The 19,877-nt window shown below is 38.3% G+C and overlaps 1 protein-coding gene across 1 annotated transcript; it reads left to right on the top strand.

The window, feature by feature from the left end:
• Positions 1 to 528: 528 nt before the first annotated feature.
• UBA2 (ubiquitin like modifier activating enzyme 2) lies at positions 529 to 18,689 on the top strand. The gene is made up of 17 exons (XM_082320219.1): positions 529 to 754; positions 4,590 to 4,673; positions 4,935 to 5,005; positions 6,156 to 6,220; positions 6,696 to 6,796; positions 6,959 to 7,080; positions 7,795 to 7,862; positions 10,216 to 10,337; positions 11,192 to 11,291; positions 11,840 to 12,000; positions 12,913 to 13,006; positions 13,102 to 13,214; positions 13,691 to 13,846; positions 14,410 to 14,506; positions 15,129 to 15,234; positions 16,037 to 16,173; positions 17,618 to 18,689. Exons 1-17 carry the CDS (start codon positions 599 to 601, stop codon positions 17,797 to 17,799), a joined length of 1,935 nt encoding a protein of 644 aa, XP_082176345.1. The 5' UTR covers positions 529 to 598; the 3' UTR covers positions 17,800 to 18,689.
• The last annotated feature ends 1,188 nt before the right edge of the window (positions 18,690 to 19,877 follow it).

Raw genomic sequence — 19,877 nt, 5'->3', positions numbered from 1 at the left:
GCTGCAGCATAAATTAACGCACTGAAAGTGTGGGTTTAAAAAAAAGGGGGGGAAGGGGGAGAGCTGAAGTGTGCAAAACTACTTTTTTTAAGGAAGAATGGTAGCTTACCGTGTCAGCTTCTAGAGGCAAGTCAGTTAACTTAGGCTGACATATATAAAAACCTGAGTTATGCCTTGAGCGCTGCCAGCGCTTCCCGCGGGGGCTGGGCCCGCTCTTTTCCCCGGCTGTGGCACGGTTTGTGGCCGAGCCCTGGCTGCACCGACGGCTGCAGCAGAGAGGCGAGGGCCGCCTTTCCCGCAGCGCCCCGGCGCCGGGCCGCAGGCAGCCCCCCGCCGAGGCGGGCCCGGGCGGCGGCGGGCGCGGGGCTCGAACCGGCGGCTCGGTCCGCTCCGTCCCGCCCGAGCCCCGGCCCCGCCGCCGCCTGCCCGGGCGGTACGCGGGAGCGGGCCGAGGCCCTCCCCGCCGGCAGGGGGCGCTGCGGGCGAGGCGGGCGGCCGCCGCTCTGGTCTCGCCCGGGCTCGCTGTCCGGAGTGCGGCCCGGCTGAGGAGAGGCGCGCGGAGTCGCTCCCTGCCCGCCGCCGTTGTTCGCCCGCCGTCATGTCGGTGCCGGTGTCGGTGCCGGTGTCGGGCCCCTTGCGCAGCGAGCTGGCGGAGGCCGTGGCCCAGGCGCGGCTCTTGGTGGTGGGAGCCGGCGGCATCGGCTGCGAGCTCCTCAAGGACCTGGTGCTCACCGGCTTCAGCAACATCGACGTGGTGCGGGCCGGGGCCGCGGCCGGGGCGGAGGCCGGGGCGGATGAGGGGGCGGCGGCGCGGCCGGGGCCGGGGCGGGGGGGGGGGGGGAGGCGGGAGCGGGGCGGGGGCCGGAGGGGGCCGGGGCGGCGGCGGGCGCGGGGGCGCTGTGGCGGCGCGGCCCCTCCCGGCAGCCGCATTGTCTGCGTGTTTTCAAACTGCTCCCGGCCCGCCAAAGCCGCCGGGCGAGGCCGCCGCGCCGCGCCGCCCCTGCCGCCGGGGGACGGGCTCCGCCACAAAGGGGCTGCGGCCTGCGGGCGCCAGCCGCCTCAGGCGGGGCCGTCCCGGGCGGCGGGGCCGCCGCGCCCGGGCTCCCCGCGGGAGCGAGCGCCGGGAAGGGGGAGAGGGCGGTCTTCCCGCCGGAGGCCGGGCCGCCGCGCCCGGGGCAGCGGCGGGGCCGGCCGTCGCTCGGCGGAGGAGCGGCTGCGCTCCTCCGGGGGCCCGTAGGTGAAACCTGCTGGGAAAGAGCGGCGTGCCGTGTTCGCTGCCCAGGGATTGCTCGGCGGAGTCCGAGTTTTGCCCAATGCCGCCTGTGCTCATGCTGCGGATAATGGTCCGGTGATGGATTGCAGCGAAAAACAAAATACGTGGGAGGTGAACTGTATTTTTAGATACCGAGTTGCAAAACTGTCAGTCTTCGAAGTTCGGTCACGATAGCTTCCCGCGGGCTGTTGCTTTCACTTTTGCTTCCTGATACTAATCTCCGATTGTGTATAGGAAAGCAGAACTGAGAGGGTGGTAATGAAAACGGGATAGAGAGAAATACTGTTACCAAAACTCTGATTACGTAGGTTGCACACCTTCATTAATTTCTTATTGTAGTTACGAAAAGCATATGGTTTTAAGAAATCACGGGAATACAAATCCAGCTAGAGCACAGGTCTGTTTCCTTGAATACGTTTTCACTTGCGTGTGCCTGGCCAGGAGTCACATCTGAGAGCTCTGTGTGATGAGTTGTAAGAAGTTTGGTTTTACAGTCAGACTTGTTGAGCAGAGCATATTAGAAACAGCTTTTATCTAAAACTACATCAGCTCGTAGAAGAGTACAGCTACTGGTTTGCCCTGTTATTCGTACAACTCAGCCCTTTCTACTGAAATACTTTTTAAAACTTGTAGGATGTGCTTAAGTGTAATTTCAAATTCCCTTTGATTTGAGTCTGCCACTGAGAGCCTATCCAATTCTAACATTGTATCGGTGAAGTAAACATATGCAGAAGAGTGGAAGCCTACATTTTCTGCACTGCTTTTTCCCCTCTTTTTTTTTTTTTTTTCTACCTTACTATGTCATTTGTGTACTCCTGCAGTCCATTATAATAGAAAGAGTTTAATATCTCCTGATTTTCCAGTTAGTCATTAGGCATAAATCTCATTGAGGTATGCTTATTGTTTCACTTATTATAGTATGATTTTTTTTTTTTATTGTCTTTCAAGACTGACTTGGTTGGGCTCCATTAACTTAAGTACATGTTGGATCAGGGCCATCTTCATTTAAAAATATCATTGGCAGTGTTTTATGCAAGACAGTAACGTTTTGATAACATATGGAGTGGGTGGGCAAAAGACAAGGCGAGAGCAAAAAGAGAATTGTTACGCAAAGAGAAAATTTGCTATTAGGAGACTAAATTGCTTTTGTCAACGTTTGTGATATTGTTGAGGGTTTTCCTTGGTTATTAAATATAATAAACTTGAACACCTGAAAATGCTTTTTATTTTCCTAAGTTGTGAAATATTTTTTAAAACAAAATATTAATACTAAAAAAAAATCTAGTAGTTTTGAATACCAGAAAAATTGCAAATATGTGACTTCATTACGTATACTTTGTTGAAAAGCAGTGCCATTCTCCTCGTGAATGAAGAACAAAATCAAATTACTCAAAATCCAAGTCTGAATTAAGAACATGCATATACATTCTTAGGAAGTTCTGAGGCCTTTCCTTCTAACTTACAAAAATGGGAGCAGTGAAAAAGTTATCTTAATAAGAGAACTGTTACATTCTGATCATTCTTAGCTAGGTTGAAGCTTTTGTTGAGGTCTAATAGTCTCAAGTATTCTCTTTGGAGAAAAACTTCCTTTGCTTCTTTTGGTCTTGGTAGTAGTGTTTTCAGTTGTAGCTTATGTCACTTATCATCTCCAGTTAAAATACTAAAAGCTTTCTGGGTAGTGGAAGTTTTAACAGAATTATGCACTTAAGTATTTTCACTTGAGGTTCTTGGGCTTTTTGGCTTCGGACTAAGCAAGCTTTCTGAGTGCGTCTTATGAGAAAGGAAAGGAGGCAGAAATGTGTTTTTGTGCAAATACCATTTTCATGAAAAGATATAAGACCATGGGTAGTTACTAGGATACTATGGGTAATAAAGATTAACAGTCTGCTTTATAATACATTTCTAAAACACTGTATATTTTCTGTTTGCTCTATATCCACAGGTGCTTTTATTTAGTGTTTAAATAAAACTCTTTAGGCATTACAGTTCTTAGTATATTAAAACTTAATCCTTAAATTAAAAATATTCCTATCAGAAAACAGGAAGTTTAATCTTGGAGCTTGGATCTCGCATGCAAAGGATCTTCAGTGAGAAGTGTGTGGCGTACTTTTTTGTTATTCAAATTTGGTTAATAAAATTAAAAGCGTATGAGAACACCCTCAGAAGGTCATGTTTAAACTTCGCACTGCACAGTCAGTCTGATAGTACTCTCCACATAGCTGAAAGCATGACTCTGTTGAGTATGTCAGCATTGTCTATGGGAATTTGGGAGAAATATCTCTGAGGCTTAGAAAAATTGTCTCCCTCCCCTCCTAGTTAAAAATGTTAGGGACAAGAGAGGAGTTCTAAAAAGAGTTGTTGATCAGAGAAGCTGTTTAATGAAAGGAAAAGTAGTGGCAACAAAGGTAGGAATAAATCTTGTCAAAGTTCTAATTAAGTCTTCTTAATTTTTGTGGTGGGGGTAAAGACATCGGAAATTCTGATGTTCATGTGCATATATTAATAAATAGAAACATGGCTGTTCAGGGAATTACAGTCATGGCATCCTTTGAGGTTGTACATCACAGGTATCTTTTTAAACATCTTGATTGTGTGATTGGATTTTTTTTTTTTGTAAGTAGACTTCATAATTTTTTAATATGCTCTTAAGCAGTTAGTCCTGGTGACAAACAGTAAAAGGTTTTACCCTGCAGCGTATGAATTAGATGACAATGCAGCCCTCAGTTTACTGATTTAGTTGCTCAAAGCGATGTTCAAATACAAAGTAGAAGTACTAATTAGTTTGCTGAGTGGCCTTTCTTGGACGTTGGGGAAGTGTGGTGCAGAGCCAGCGTTCAGGGTGGTTAGTCCCACGTAGAGTCTGACTGGACCTATCCAGACCGATTTCTGCAGTATCTCCTCTGAGTTTTTATGCTGTGCTCCTGATGAATTCTCACTAAAATCTTTATCCTTCGGTAAATAGGACAATCAGTTATTGACTTTCTACTAACTACTGTGCATATGTGTCTCAAAATTCACATGCATTTTTAGTAGGGCCTCTTTCTTCGGAAAGTTTGTTGTCATGTAGCCCTTAATTTTTGACGTATGGTGCCATCGTTAGTAATTATTTAAAATGTATGGATTCCTGAAGATGATTAGGTGATCACTTGCGCCTCTACAGTTGCTGTAGTGCAGATGTAACACCTGTATGCAGGTCCAAAAAGGGGTCTGTCAAGTTTATGCACTTTGGTCAATCGCATTGGCTTCAAACCCTGTTAATGATTTTGTTCCTTTTACTTCTGTAAAAGTGAAATGGCTGTCTCTTGTGTGTTTATAGATTGATTTGGATACTATTGATGTCAGCAATCTCAACAGGCAGTTTTTGTTTCAAAAGAAACATGTTGGAAGATCAAAATCACAGGTGAGGAAAAAGTCAAAGCTCAAGTCTTACTCAGTATTATTTTATGGACAGTGTTAGAAACATGTCACAATTTTGTTTCTACTGTGAAGAGGTAAGTGTTGGTTGGTTGCTCATGGCTATCCACAACATTTCATTATAAAAGTATTTAAATCTCTTAAGGTAGTCAACTTACTCGATACTCAACTGGTATTGAGTCTATCTTTAGAAGGAAGGAAGAAATAATAAGTGGTGTTTTTGTTTTTGTTTTTTTTTTATTTCTAGGTTGCCAAGGAAAGCGTGTTACAGTTTTATCCAGAAGCTAATATTATAGCTTACCATGATAGCATCATGAAGTATGTTTGTTTTTAAGCTCTAATTCCATGTTTTGATTTGCAAGTACTGTGTTATTTAAATGCTACGATGGTGTGCTTTAAGATATTCTACAAAGCTACTGCAGTAAGAAGAAATAGCTGTAAATATGAGACTACCACGCACCTGAGTAGGAGTGTGGATTTTGCATGAGTTTTTTTCAAGCTCTGGTAGTAAGATGTAGTCATTTGCTTTTGTCTGTTTTTCATTTTATTAGCAACATTTACTATATACGTTTCTACACTGTAAGGATGCCCTGATGTCTTGAGCAATAATTTGACTAAAATAAATATTGAGTCCATGACTAAAGAAATGAAGTCCTCTGTGTGTGTGTGTAGGTAACTGAGTACCATTTATGTAGGCCCAAAACTGTTAAAATTTAGTCTTTATGATCCATAACCAATGAGTACAAGATTATGTAGATTTTCATTAGCTGTTTCCCATGTTTTAATTTACATTTGTCCAGTTACTTAAAAATTGATATTCTGTAATATTAAAGTTTGAACTCTAATGTTGCTATTAGCCACTGAGACACTGACTCATTGCATCCTTTTCCTGAAACTGTAAAACCGTTAATCCTGTTTCTTCTTTACTGTCTCTTCTTTGTCACCTTCTTCTTTAAATCAGAAAAATGCAATTTAAGGATACTAAAGTGTCAAGATTTTAAAATCCCATGTCTTGGCTCCTAAGGGTATGGAGGCACGATCAAAACCAATTGAGCTATCACAGTATGTGATATATAATGAATTATCAACAGTCTGATGAGCTATGGTAATTACAGTGTGCATGTTTTAGCCTCAGCTGATGGTTTTTAAGGTCAGTTACCCACAGCTCAGCCAATTTAGTCATTAGGTCAGAGCAGTATAATCTCTTTTTCGTTGTCTGCCTGTGCCATTGGTCAAATTTGTACTAATTGCAATAGCGTCCTTCCAGCAGCGTAAAATTCATGCTTTCACCCAGCTTTAAAATGGGCAGAAGACAAATGGGGCAGTTAAAGGCTAGCAGTAAATTTCTAATATGTGCAATTTATCACACGAACATCAGTCCACCCATTGCATGTGTATAGTTTCTGTTGTGGCGTAATAACCAGCAACTTTGATATGCCATTTTGAGTATTGTTTTTCTTTTCTGTAGCCCTGACTATAACGTAGAGTTCTTCCGCCAGTTTACGTTGGTTATGAATGCTCTGGATAACAGAGGTGAAGTTTTCACTATGATTTTATATTGGAGATGAAAATACTGTTGCTTGTTCATAGAAACAGAACTTTAATGTGTTCTACTCTTAGTACTTCTGCAATGTCAGTTAAATAACAAGTATCGTCTTAACCCATCTGTAGTTTCACTAATGCTCATGTGCTTTACTAGAAACTTGAAAGGGTAGTTAGTGCTTTTACAGGGGTCTTGAAAGTAAACATTAACTGCTATGTTGTTGCTTTATGGGAACTGATAAGTATTGTGTGTACATATGTAACTTTCTTCAGTTGTGTTTGTTGTATTTAATAGTGTCGATGTATTTTGTGTTAACTGGAAAATTGACTTTGTGAAAAAGGCTCTATAACGAAATAAGGCAGATTAAGGATCAATGTTTGCATAGATGGCTAGTTTGAATTCGGAGAAGTAAAACTTTATTTTTCTAATTATTAAAGTTTTTCTTTAAAAACTCTCGATTTGCAGCTGCCCGTAACCACGTGAACAGGATGTGTCTGGCTGCTGATGTTCCTCTTATAGAGAGTGGAACTGCAGGCTACCTTGGACAAGTAACAGTTATTAAAAAGGTTAGGTTGCGTATTACTCTTGTCGCTTTAAGTTTAAATCATTGGCTATTTTAGACAACAGGGAGTTGGGTGTTTTGAGATACAGTTACAGTTCATCTGGTAATAGCATATACTGTCAGTAGCCCTCACCGTGTGACAAGCAAATATTTCACTTTTCACCAGGGAGTGACAGAATGTTATGAATGTCATCCTAAACCAACCCAGAAGACTTTTCCAGGCTGCACAATCCGAAATACGCCATCGGAACCTATCCATTGCATTGTGTGGGCTAAGTATTTGTTCAAGTAAGTGATTTTTTTAAAACAGAAAATAGGTACTATGGCTCACTCTTCTGGTTTGTAAACGTACAGACAGAAATAAAGTGGACACAGACTTTTTTTTTGTGTTTGTTGTTTGGGGTTTTTTTGTTGTTTTGTTTTGTTTTGTTTTTTTTTAAATGAATGTGGATTATAGCAAAAACCTCCAGTTCTTTGGCCTGGGTTTTGGGGTGAGTTTTTTGGATGTTTGGTTTTTTTTTTTTTCTTTTAATGTAAAGATGAAAGGTTGGTTAGTACTTAGGCCTTGCTCTAATATCACAGAAAATCTGGCAGAGTAGTTTGGCACAGCAGTGTAGGTTGAGGTTACTTTATTCTTCACCTTTGTGTGAAGTTAACACATTTTTCAGTTTAATGCATGTATTAACAGATGTAAAGTTTGCTGGGATCTTGGAGGGTTATAAGCAATGCATTCAGTACTGCAGTATAAATATAAGGCTAGGTGAACTATTGAGTGAGTTATACAGAACCGTTTTGCTGAACTCATTTTTGTATTGGACATTTTGCGTTGTCAGTGTGAAGTCCACGTGTGATAAATCCCAACAATTTAAAAAGCAATGTATGAAGTGGCACCCTGATAGCAAGAATTCTAAAGTGGATATATATCCATTAGCAAATATTTCAGTCTTTAACCAGATATGATGAAATTCTAGTGTTGTGTTGTTGTTCTTCATTATTATGCAGCCAGTTGTTTGGAGAAGAAGATGCTGATCAAGAAGTCTCTCCTGACAGAGCTGATCCTGAAGCTGCCTGTGAGTGTGATACAAACTGGTAGCTTACCCTGCTACCGAAATGTTCTATTTCAGAGATTATGACTTGTTTCTGTACATTTCTTAAGGTTAGAGAGTTCAGCTCCAATTTCTTTTAAGAGGATTCCATTTACTGTACCCTTGGACAACAAGTGTTTGCGGTGTGTTAACAGTAGTTTCCCTCACAGAACTTCATGTACACCATGCATAATTTAGTTCCCTCATACTGCTGCTTATTAGATACTTGAAACAATTTCGGTGTTTTTTAGTTAACTTGATGCACAGTGCATACCAGAGGTTTTTGCATGGAGAGTGTTGCAAAAAATAATCTTCAAAATGACAACAGTGTAGTAGTTTCACCTGTCACAACTGTGGCCCTTGTGGGCAGCCTAAAACATTTTTGAAACGATTACTTCAGCTGTTGTGAAAACTTTTTAATACAGTGTAAGATGGGTCACTAGCATTCGCTAGTTGTTCTCAGATAGCGTGGGTAGAACAGCTGTGAGGAACACCATCAATGCACTTGCTAATTATAAAGCTCCAGTTAACACATCCAGGTGTAAGATATGCGATTTAGATGAACAGGTTTGTATCCATCTGGAGACTCTTGTTCCCTTTGCAGCAAACAGTCTTCCTCATGTGCACAGAAACTTGAATTGGAAAGTGAGGTTGAAGTATTGATTAAATATAACTGGTCTTCACAGGGTGGCCTTTTTTCCCCTATATATTTGGATCTGATGGAGCGCTTCCTTCCCTGCAATTAGGAGGCTTGTCTTTTGAACTGAGGACTGAGAACTGAGTGATATTTGTAGTCACTCCGCATTTTCCGCTCTTATCTGAGGGATTGCAAAGAAATACAGGGGTTGTGTTTGAACTCTCCTAGCCTGAAACGCTTCAGTGTTAATCTACATAGGAAATATGCCCATTTTCAGTGATGTTTTTGTAGCTATTCAGTATTTTTCTGTAAGAAGAGTAACCGTAGTTACTGTGAAGGTGAATAAGCATCGTTTGTTGCTTCTTTTGGATCCTTTGATAGATGAATGGACTTGGGAGAGGGAGCTTAGAGGATCCTCTGACTCTTCAGATTCTCTGACCTTCAGATAGTGATCACCCGACAGGTTTTTCCTACAGGAAGTATAGAATGAAATAGCTGGGTCTTAAAAAGAGTGGTGTATAAACTCACTTAAAACAACAGCTGCTGGAACACTTGGAAGGTAGCAGGCACAATGCCACTTATTTAAACAAAGATACCAGGGCAATTATAGGAAGGCCTGAGCTGTAGCCTCATGTCTGTAGTGAGCAAACTGTCCGTAGCGATAATGCTGTTTAGAATCGGTGGGCGTATGTGGTGTATCAGGGAAGAGTCAGTGCAACCTTTGTAAAGGGAAGGGCCTTGCACGGCTCTGCAGGTCCTTTGAAGGAATCCGCAGACCTGTGGACAAGCATATCTGGTTTATGCTGTTTTGAATCTGCAGGGGGCACTCAACAACTTTTTGTGAGGAACCTGAAGGAGCTAAGCAGCCATGGGGAGAAAAAAGGATGAAGATCCTGAAGTGGATAAACTACTTAAATGATAGAGATAAATGGTGATTAGAGGAGTGTCTCCGATTGGGGATGGGACCGGTGCTGTTCAGCATGCATGATTAAGCAAAGTCACTCAGAATAATAAAGATGAGGACTAACTGCAAGAAGCAGTAGAAAGCGTCACAATACAGAATGACTGGGCAATGAGACATTAGGTAGATTTGGTGCAGATAAATAGGAAATGATGCAAATGATGCGTTGGTGAAAGGGGGGAGACATTCACCAATTTACATATAAAGTGATGATCTCCGAGTTGATTTTTCTCATTCAGTCAAGATGTTAATAGATAGTTTTATGAAAACATCAACCTGCTGCTTATTAGGAATCACGGTGGCAATTGCTGGATGTAACTGGGAAAGAAATACAAAATGAATAGCATCTGTATGCATGGAATTTTTATGTGTAAGAATAACCAGAGGTAGGAAGCTGATTTTTTTTTTTGTGTTGAAGTTCTAACCAAACTAAGACTCTTCAGCCAGGAAAAGAAACGACTGAAAGGGGATGGTTAGAGATTTATGAAATTGCAACATTATGTGGAGAAAATTAATAGGAAACAATTGTTCGCTGTTTCTGCCAATAAAGGAATTAAGTTACATTAAGTTTAAATTAGTGAGTTGCAATTGCAGAAGCAAACAGGAGTAGACGCACTGTGTCTAATTCAGCTTTTCTTGGGCGCAGTAAAGCATAATTTTGGTTATTGACTCTAGAGGAAATATTTGGATGTGATTTTCCTTTTTTTTAATTAAAATATTGCTTAATACTTCATTAATAGGGGAGCCAGCAGAAGCAGAAGCCAGAGCACGAGCATCCAATGAAGATGGTGAGATTAAACGTGTTTCAACTAAGGAGTGGGCTAAATCAACTGGATACGATCCAGTTAAACTTTTTACTAAGGTATCTTCTTTACCCCCAATAAATGTCTTTATTTGAAGTGTATGAGGTGCTCTAAAGTTAGGTCAAAACGCAGTTTGGACACTTAATGCTAGCCATCAGTTATGCAATTATGTTATAACTTCCACCAGTTTTGCTGTAGTGTTGCTCTTTTACAACACTTGCTTGTTTTATGGCATTCCATCTGTGTCTGTACAGATGGCTTCAGCAGCTTGTCGATACTGTACAGAAAAAACTTAATTTGAATTACTTTTAATATGAAAAGGTAAACTTGAATTCTGTAGGAGTTTCACTGGGTATAATCAGAACCAATCTGAGGACCTAAAGGCTGTCAGTCATCTTCTATGTATAATCAGGCTCTAGCATAAGAAAATACAGACTGGTTTAGGAGTTTTCCTTCTAAATAGTTGCTGACAGTGGATAAATAGAGGAAATAAGTATAGAATGTAATGTTGATAGGTAGTAGTAACTTTACTTTGGAAATTCATTGGCATGTAGGTAACAGTATCTCAGGGAGTATACAAAGACCTGTAGCGATGGCTTCAGTAGGCACATGAACCCACTGCTTGGACTATTGTTTCTTGATTTTTACTTTAAAAAATCCCCTCTCAAATTAATCAGAGCTGTGTCTGCTTTATGCAGTAAGTGTTAGAGAATGGGGAATAAGAAGTTTTTCTAATCTGTTTTTTTTCCTGCAGGGTTTGATTTTCATTTATGTGGTTGAAAATATTTTCCAGGAGAAAAGCAAAACCTCATAAATCTAATACTGATTTTTCAATTTCACAGCAGATGTAAAAATAAAGTATGTCTTCCCTCCCCCCGCTTCATTTTAATTTTTTTTTTTTACTGTTTCCTAGCTTTTCAAAGATGACATTAGATATCTGCTGACAATGGATAAGCTGTGGAGGAAAAGAAAGCCTCCCGTGCCACTGGACTGGGCTGAGGTACAAAATCAAGGTAACTGTCCATCCTCCCACTGTATATTTGTAAGTTATACTCACTGTTTGTTAATGCATCTCTGTGATATGTACATTTTCTCACTGTCACAGTTGAGTACTGATAATGAACATATATTAATTCTTTGCAATTCCTGAAGATTTTAAATTTTTCTCTATATAGAAAACATTTTTTCTAAAACTGTTTCACAATTGTTATTTTAGATACTCAGTATTGGCTGTAGAAAATTCACATTTCACAAAATTACATGTCAGCTCATTCTAGGAGACCTTACCATAAGCGCTGATACATTTATCTCTGAAAGCTGAGTTTTGCTGAAAATTTACATTTGCTGTAATTTGTGCATGTCTAGGCAATTAATATAACTAGAGCTATAGCTGCCATTTTAAATGCAGATTTGTTGTAAAATGTTGGGGCTACTGTAGTTTAAGGATACTGTTCTTCAATTTAGAAAATATTTAATTTTGCTGAAATTGGAAAATTCTGAGCTCTTTGGGAGAACTTCTGTGGGTTTTATAAATATTCCTGGTCTTTTTCTTTTCCCAAAGAGAAAAGCATATCTGACCAACAAAATGAATCCTCTGCAGTCTTGAAGGATCAGCAGGTTCTCGATGTCAAGAGCTATGCACACTTATTTTCAAAGAGTGTTGAAACCCTGAGACTTCACCTGGCTGAGAAGGGTGATGGAGCAGAGCTTATATGGGATAAGGTTAGTTTGCCAAATACATAAGAACCAGTTATACTCTACATATGTAGTACAAATATTAATTGGACTCATTCAATTTCATTCCAGAATAGTACTACTTAGAATAAAAATGTCTGGCACCTCACTGAAAGCACTTTCCATATGCAAACAAACATATACTTTAAACACTCTGTATTTTGTAACTCACTGAGTGTAAGGATTAACTATTGTGATGTAAAATAACTTAATTCACCAACTTTAAAAAGCACGAATTCAGAAGTATTTGTCATATTTTGATTTTTGAAAATATTTCAATAATGCAACTTCATTTTCTCCTTTTTAGCTTTCTCTAAAACATGCTCTTATACAGTGGTTTGTAGCTAGAGTTCTACTGAGTTATACACGGTAATTAGCTCTGATGATAGGTATGTGATATATTATGGGTTTTGCTGAAGAAAAACAAGAAAATAATTTTCGCTTTTAGCACCGGAGACAGTGTGATCTTCCTGCAGTCATTTGTCATAAGGAAAAAAAAAAAGTTTGTAAATAGAGGGGGGACAAAATAGTAAAATAGTATTACAACAGATAGTAAAAATACGTCTTTCTAAAACACCAATTTTTGAAACTGAGCAGAAAACATTGTAAGATTAGGATTTAGACATTATTTTGAACGTACAAGGCATTTTATTAATACTAATACATTAATTCACTACTAAAATACTAAGTACAAGTTCTAAACACATGTATTTAACGTATTACTGCTCTGTCTAAACATACCATCTGAAAGAGGAAGTATATTGACTTTGAAATGGAATATTGCACAGACTTTTTTTTTAACTTTCTGTTTTTAAGGTTTTAGGAACCAACTAACTGTTGCAAACATTTTCCAATGCGTAATCTGTTTTTTAAATATTTTTTGTATTCATTTCTTGTCAGGATGACCCTTCTGCAATGGATTTTGTCACTTCTGCTGCAAACCTCAGGATGCATGTTTTCAGTATGAATATGAAGAGCAGATTTGATATCAAGTGTAAGGATAAAATATAACATTGTTTTATTTAAATAATAATCTAAACTTCTCATTTTCATTTACTGAATTTCTGAATACTCTTGCTTATTTTGCAGCAATGGCAGGAAATATTATCCCAGCTATAGCTACTACTAATGCAGTAATAGCTGGTCTGATAGTGCTGGAGGGTTTGAAGATTTTATCAGGAAAAATAGATCAGTGTAGAACGGTAAGTGGGAATAAGATACTTTTACTTTCTTGTTATTTATTATTTGTTTAAAAGTCACATTTAACCTGCTCGGACTGTTGTGCAGTTTTGCTGTCTCTCGCTTTTTGTTGCTTCACTGGATTCTGAATGCGCTGGGAACTTTCAGCCACAATGAAAAGAGAAGTGGAAGTCTCAAGGATTATTAAATTCCTCTGATTTAATGAAAATTGGCTGCTGGATAAGAGAGAGAACCAGACTGACATCACATGAAACATGGTTGTTTCATGTTACAATTCTATTTGGCAACAGCTGGTCAGTCAGCGCCCGTGTTGTTGCGGACTGGCTGTAATATGCACTTTCTCCTGTTCAGCAGGCATGTCAAAGAGGATTAGGAACAGGACAACCTGTGAGACTAAGAGAATAAATCTGTAGGAAAATGGGTTTTATGAGTGCTGTTACTTACAGAATAACTTGTTTTATTTTTGTCTGTCCCCAAGATTTTTCTGAACAAGCAGCCAAATCCCAGAAAGAAGCTATTGGTTCCTTGTGCTTTGGATCCACCAAATCCTAACTGTTATGTATGTGCAAGTAAGCCAGAAGTGACTGTGAAACTTAATGTACACAAAGTTACTGTGTTAACACTCCAGGATAAGGTAAATCTTGAATATTAGCTACAGCTTTCATTTTGATTCTAATACTGTGCATTATTAAAGTTAGGGGTTTGTTCAAAATATTTTGACTGAACATCAGCTATTTATGTTTGCTCTACATTTCGCATTTCTCTCAGCTACAAGAAGACCTAGATTAGCCAGTATGCTTCTTGCTCGTTTGTGCTTTATCTTGTGAAAGAATGTTTGTATTTTGTAACTTTTTGGTGGTTTTAAAGCCTATTCATACCTAACAGCAAAAAAATAAATTTGTATTTCCGTTGAATAGTTCAGTGGACACATTACAGCTGTGTAGTCACAACTGATTTGTAATTCTGTCATTTTATGAAGTATTCTAAAAAAAATTCTCAGCGTATCTGAACCTGCGTGTTTCAGACAGCAAAAATATAATTACTTTGTTCATGGAAGTTAAAAAAAAAACACAATTAGGCTTTCAGCAGATGCCTGAAAATGAGCCAGGATAAGAAAATCAACATAATTCAAGGTTCTTTCTTTTCTAAGTGTTTTTAAGTCAGATATCGATTAAATAATCGTATGCATCTTTTCAGATAGTGAAAGAAAAATTTGCTATGGTAGCACCAGATGTGCAAATAGATGATGGAAAAGGAACTATTCTTATCTCTTCAGAAGAAGGAGAAACAGAAGGTATGCATACTGAAGCTTTTTAGATAAGAGTAGATAAAAACTAGGAAGAAACCGAGATAGACAGAATGGAAGTATAGCAAATGTTTTAGCGTTCATCCTGTAAACTAATATTTGAATAGAACTGTATTTGCAAGTATTTACGTGGCTCGAGAATAGCTAGTGGTATTGTCTGCAAGCCTGCATGTCCAGTTCAGCTTTCCTGTATAAAGTACTTTTCACCTGGAGTGTCAGGATTCCTTTCAAGAATAGGTGTTCAGCTATAAAAGTGCACCAGTTATTTTCCTGTGTTTGCAAGTCCTGTTCATTTTCTTGTTCTTAGATCGTGGTCTTTTTATGATGCTTGTAGGCACTATTGTAATACAAATATTATCTCCGAAATATTTGTAAATGTAATAATAGTGAAGTGCTTGAACGTGATGCATGAGGGGTAAATAAGTCAAACATAAGTAGTTTTAACTCCTGATATGCTTATGTCAGTTTTTACTTTAAAGATAGCTAATAAACGTTAATCTTCTGTTTCTACATAAAACTTCTGGAGTACTTGTTTAATCATATTTATTCAGGTGTAAAGAATCTTTATATAAATAGCTGGATACATTGCAGTTTTTCACTATTTTTCCAGCAAATAACCACAGGAAATTATCAGACTTTGGAATTCGAAACGGCACTCGACTACAAGCAGATGATTTCCTCCAGGACTATACACTGTTAATCAATGTGCTTCATAGGTAAGGATTCTGAAGTAATTATTTTTGTCTATGTATGTAGAACAGTTACACAGGGAATTTCCAACTCAGAATTTTAAATTCATTAATAAAGCTCAAAGATGAAGCTGTAGAAAGAAAATATAGAGGTAAAAGAGGAATTGTTATTTTTTATTAATTTATAGAGTTTAGGTGGGTTTGGGTTTGTTCGGTGTTTTGGTTTTTTTTTTTCCCACAACAGTAATTGGAAAAAGTTTATTTGAATAATTTGTCATTACAGAACATAAAAAATACAGTTCAAAACCAAGTTTACTTTTGGGGCAGCCAACAAGTGAGAAATTGCTGTTTAAAAAACAAAACAAAATAAAAAATGGAAAAAAACCCCCAAACAACCCAGTCTGCAGAGGTAGTAGATCCCCTGCTTGACTACCTGTGTTCAGATACAGCAATGCAAATAGGAGTCACTTCAACATAACTGATGTGGGTATTTAACCCTGGATAAGTAATATACATATTATATACAGTAAATTAATACATTGCGCTTTCAGTGAGAATAGGAATGTGACACTGAGGAAGAAAGGTAAGCTCAGGTAATGATTTTTCTCATTCCTAAGCACTTTAAGTCACGGCACTGGGTGGAACAGTGTTTGTGAATAGAGAAAGCATAAATTATAAGGGAGGACTAAACAGATTTTCCTCTTTTTTTAATGTTTTTCTCATTTTGTCATAGTTGCAGGGTGCTCTAGTACTTGAATGACATACTTTGTGCAAAAGACAGTTTTTTATTTTCACCTGGTTGTTTAAAAGCATATGGGTTTTTCTGCAGTGAAGACCTAGAAAAAGATGTAGAATTTGAAGTTGTTGGTGATACCCCTGAAAAAGTTGGCCCTAAACCATCAGAACCAACATCCAAGAACATTACCAATGGTAGTGATGATGGAGCGCAACCCTCAACATCAACAGGTAAAGAACAGTAGTCAATATTAAATACAACAAAATAGTCTTTCAGTAATGCAGTCCAATTAAAATAGTTTTCTTCAGTTTTATGCCTTAACTTTGCCAACATGAAATAAAAGGCATTTAAGTTGCCCCTGTGTATAATATTAAACAGAAAAATGCACTTTCACAACTGCTACAAAATGCGCATTTAAGATTGTTACAAAGGTTTACAGTACCGTTCCAATACACCTTGAAATTATATTATTTAATTCGCAAGGGCTTGGTGGGCTGTCAGCCTAAGTGCATCATTTGCACGGTGATTTAAATAAAGTTGGACCCATTCTGTCTGATGGTCACACTATTGCTTGACAAAAAAGAATCAACCAAATTTGTCACTTTCTCCCTACAGATTAAAAATTACTTTGTGGATGTCTTTGATCATGTTTTATTTTGTTAATTTAATTTAAGAAGCTGTCTTTATTATCTGCTTACAGAATAATTTTTTCACCTGTCAAGCAAAGCATGGCAAGGAAATAGTATTTGCTATCCAGGAAGAAGTACTATCACCTTCCTAACGTAGGGTGTTTCTTTGAACCTACTCAAAATAGCTTAACTCAAATGAACATGGCACTGAAAGCTAACGTACTGGAAACGTCATACTGTTTTATAGGGGTAGGGTATGAATCTGAATACTTGTTGTGACATGTAAGTTAGATATCTGTAGTTCTGTCTTACGCTTTTGGATGATGTTCCTTTGCCTGTCAGATAGTCCTATTTAAAGATATGTGCACAAGTATGTAGTCACTTCCACTTGCTCTTGTTTCAGGGGAGATTAGATGTTAAGGGTATTGATTTCAAATTATATTAAAAAAGCTAGCATAAAATTAGTTTTTACAGTGAATTTGTACTTCAAAACAAACAAAATTCACTAGATGTCTTGAAAGTTCACGTTTGGTTCTATTTTCCCTTCTTCATCTTATCCTTCGTTACCCTTTAGCTCTTTAAGTCCGCTCACCCTTCCACTCCTCCCTCTCTTTGCGTGTTCTCTCTCAGGGAGCATGGCTTCTAGTGCGAGTTCTGCTGAATGCACTAGTGAAAGGAGAGGCCAGACTACGGCTCATTGTGTGTAAAAGTTCTTTTCTCAAGCACTGCTGCCGATGGCATGCAATTCTTCTATTTTGTACTTGCAAAAAAAAATCATGCCAACCAATGCATTTCCCGTATTTTTGGGTTATTGCAATATTTTCCATACCTCTAGTGAAGAGGAAATAACCATGTGAAAAACCTATTTTATACCAATTTCAGAGAAATTCAAAATACTCTTGCAGTTGAATGACAAAGAATATGGATAAAGAATGCTCCAAGATGTATTTGTTGTATTAGAGACATTCTTATTTTTATGTATGAAACTTGGTTTGAGAGTAGACTATCTTTACAGCATCCATTTGAATTAAAAAATATTTTGCAGCTCCAGATCAGGACGATCTATTGATTGTTGATTCTGAAGATGAAGGTACTTCAAGCAATGTTGATGATGATATGGAAAACAAAAGCCGCAAGAGAAAACTAGAAGATAAAGAGTGCGTCGGTACAAAGAGAGTGCGTACTGAGCAGACAGAAGAGCAAGATGAAATTATAGCATTAGACTGAGCATGCAAATGCCCCTTGACAAAATGATTCAAATAATGTAATACAGTAACAGCATATTATGTTGGGATGTGAAAAATGTCCAGAACTAGACTAATTTTAAGGCCTTTGTTCCAAGTGAATACCAAACCAGTGGCTTAAATAATTTGTGTCTGTTTCTCTTGATGATAAAGCTCTCATCTCAATAGACTCTTTCAGAAGTTTTTCCATATTAATTCCATATATTAAATGTAGTAAAAACATAGTTTATAAATACTGACAGATAAGTATTTGCTTAAACAGTCATGGAAAAAGCATGTTATTTTTGTGTAAATACCTTTTAGGTATAATTCAATAGGAAAAAAAAAAAACCTACTCTCATTTAGTAAAGGGTCATCATCTGATGCCCAGATTTTAAGTAACTACATTTTTATTTTTTGCTTGAAGAAAAATATTTTTAGCCTAGTCCTAAACATTTTTCACACCCTGAACAAGTCAAGAGGAAAATTCAATAAAGCAAATTAGTGCCATGTTTTAACAGTGTTCTTAAACTTCAACTGGCACTATGTACATTACTGTAAAACTGTTAATTTACTCAAGTTTTTCAGCTCGTACTGCCTGGTATGTCAATGTAAGAAGCAAATTTTTGTGTATTGTTACAGTTTCAGGTTATTTATATTTGATGTTTTGTAAACTCAGATACTACTACTATACTGTACATCTGATGGACCAAATAAATGACATCTGAAATACTTGCTATATTTGCTTGCACAGTCCAAGTTTATGCTGACTTATGGGATTTTACAATGTATAGCCTTCAAAAATTACTGTATTATTTTCATTTTTCTAAACATAACCTAGTAGTACCGAACTTAAGCTTCACTTGTTTGAGGTGAAAGGGGAATTTTTTTAATAAAACTTTTGTGAATGTTTTTTTCTTGGACAATCAATTATTGGCCTCTTCAGTTGGAGCATTTGCACCACCACACGCATGGTTTCACCACCTCGTGCCTTCAGAAAGAAGCAAGCACTGCTCTTTGATACGTTACACTTTGCGCATAGGACAGTATCTTAAAGCCTACTGCATTCATTTAACTGTTTTGGTAGCTTTCAAAACTATCAGTGTTGATTCTTAGAACACATTAATCAGCCATTTCTGTCACTGTACTGAAATTACTTTCCAACTTTGTGTTAGTGAACCAAAACTGCTTCTATTGATATGTAAGTATGCAGAGTTGCCCTTACAGAACAGAGAAATCGAGCAGACAAGATTTATTCTGTTATAGTTTGCAAACTGACTGAATTTTAAACAAGATGTTAACTGTATCGAGGGAGAAGGTAGGAAAAAAAAAAAACCCAAACCAGCAACTTTTTAGGTTTTGGTTCCTGCATCTGCTTCTGTCTAGTACAAAGGCCAGCTCTGCATCAGTGTTAAATTGCCAACGCAGTGCAAAGCTACGATTCTACGACGCAATTAATGTGTTCTCTCTTCTTTCAGGTAGTACTAATCATATGCAATGGCTTGTTTGGAGGCATATACTCCACTGTGAAATTAAATCATTTTGAGTCAGTTGCTTCTTGGCCAGCATGAGTGAAGACTGAGAGGTAAAGATGTAAATGAGGCGTTACAGAAAGGATTTTCAGTGCTACAATGGGAAGCTTTGATAGTTCTTGCCATAAACAGTTGACACACTAGAATTCAGTATGTCTGATTACGTCTTCCAAAAATTAAGGCTCACATTTGCTTTTTAAGCTTTACTAAAAATAAAATTATTGGTTTATTAAACTAGTTGTCAGATAGCTCGTTATCTGTGTAATAAGACATGCTTCTCGTTGTGACCTGACAAAGCTTTACCTAAGCTGATGGCCTGCGGAATGGATAGTGTGACCCTGTCTCACTCGCTACCTGAGAAATTTCCCTGCTTGCACTGGTCGGTATTCAGAAATTGAGCTCTCTAACTCTTTTTTGATTGTTTTAACAGTAGAGGCTATAATTCTGGTAACTTTATTGAATTAGTTTTACTTAGGTTGAGACTGTTCATGACTTAGAAGTTGAGTGGTATATAAGCTGAATCGAAATAATTTGCAACAACAGATTTGGT

The sequence above is a fragment of the Platalea leucorodia genome (genome assembly GCF_965183815.1).
Source record: "Platalea leucorodia genome assembly, chromosome: 8".
Taxonomy (NCBI): domain Eukaryota; kingdom Metazoa; phylum Chordata; class Aves; order Pelecaniformes; family Threskiornithidae; genus Platalea; species Platalea leucorodia.
The sequence above is the reverse complement of the archived record's forward strand: the minus strand, read 5'-3'. Positions and strand labels throughout refer to the sequence as shown.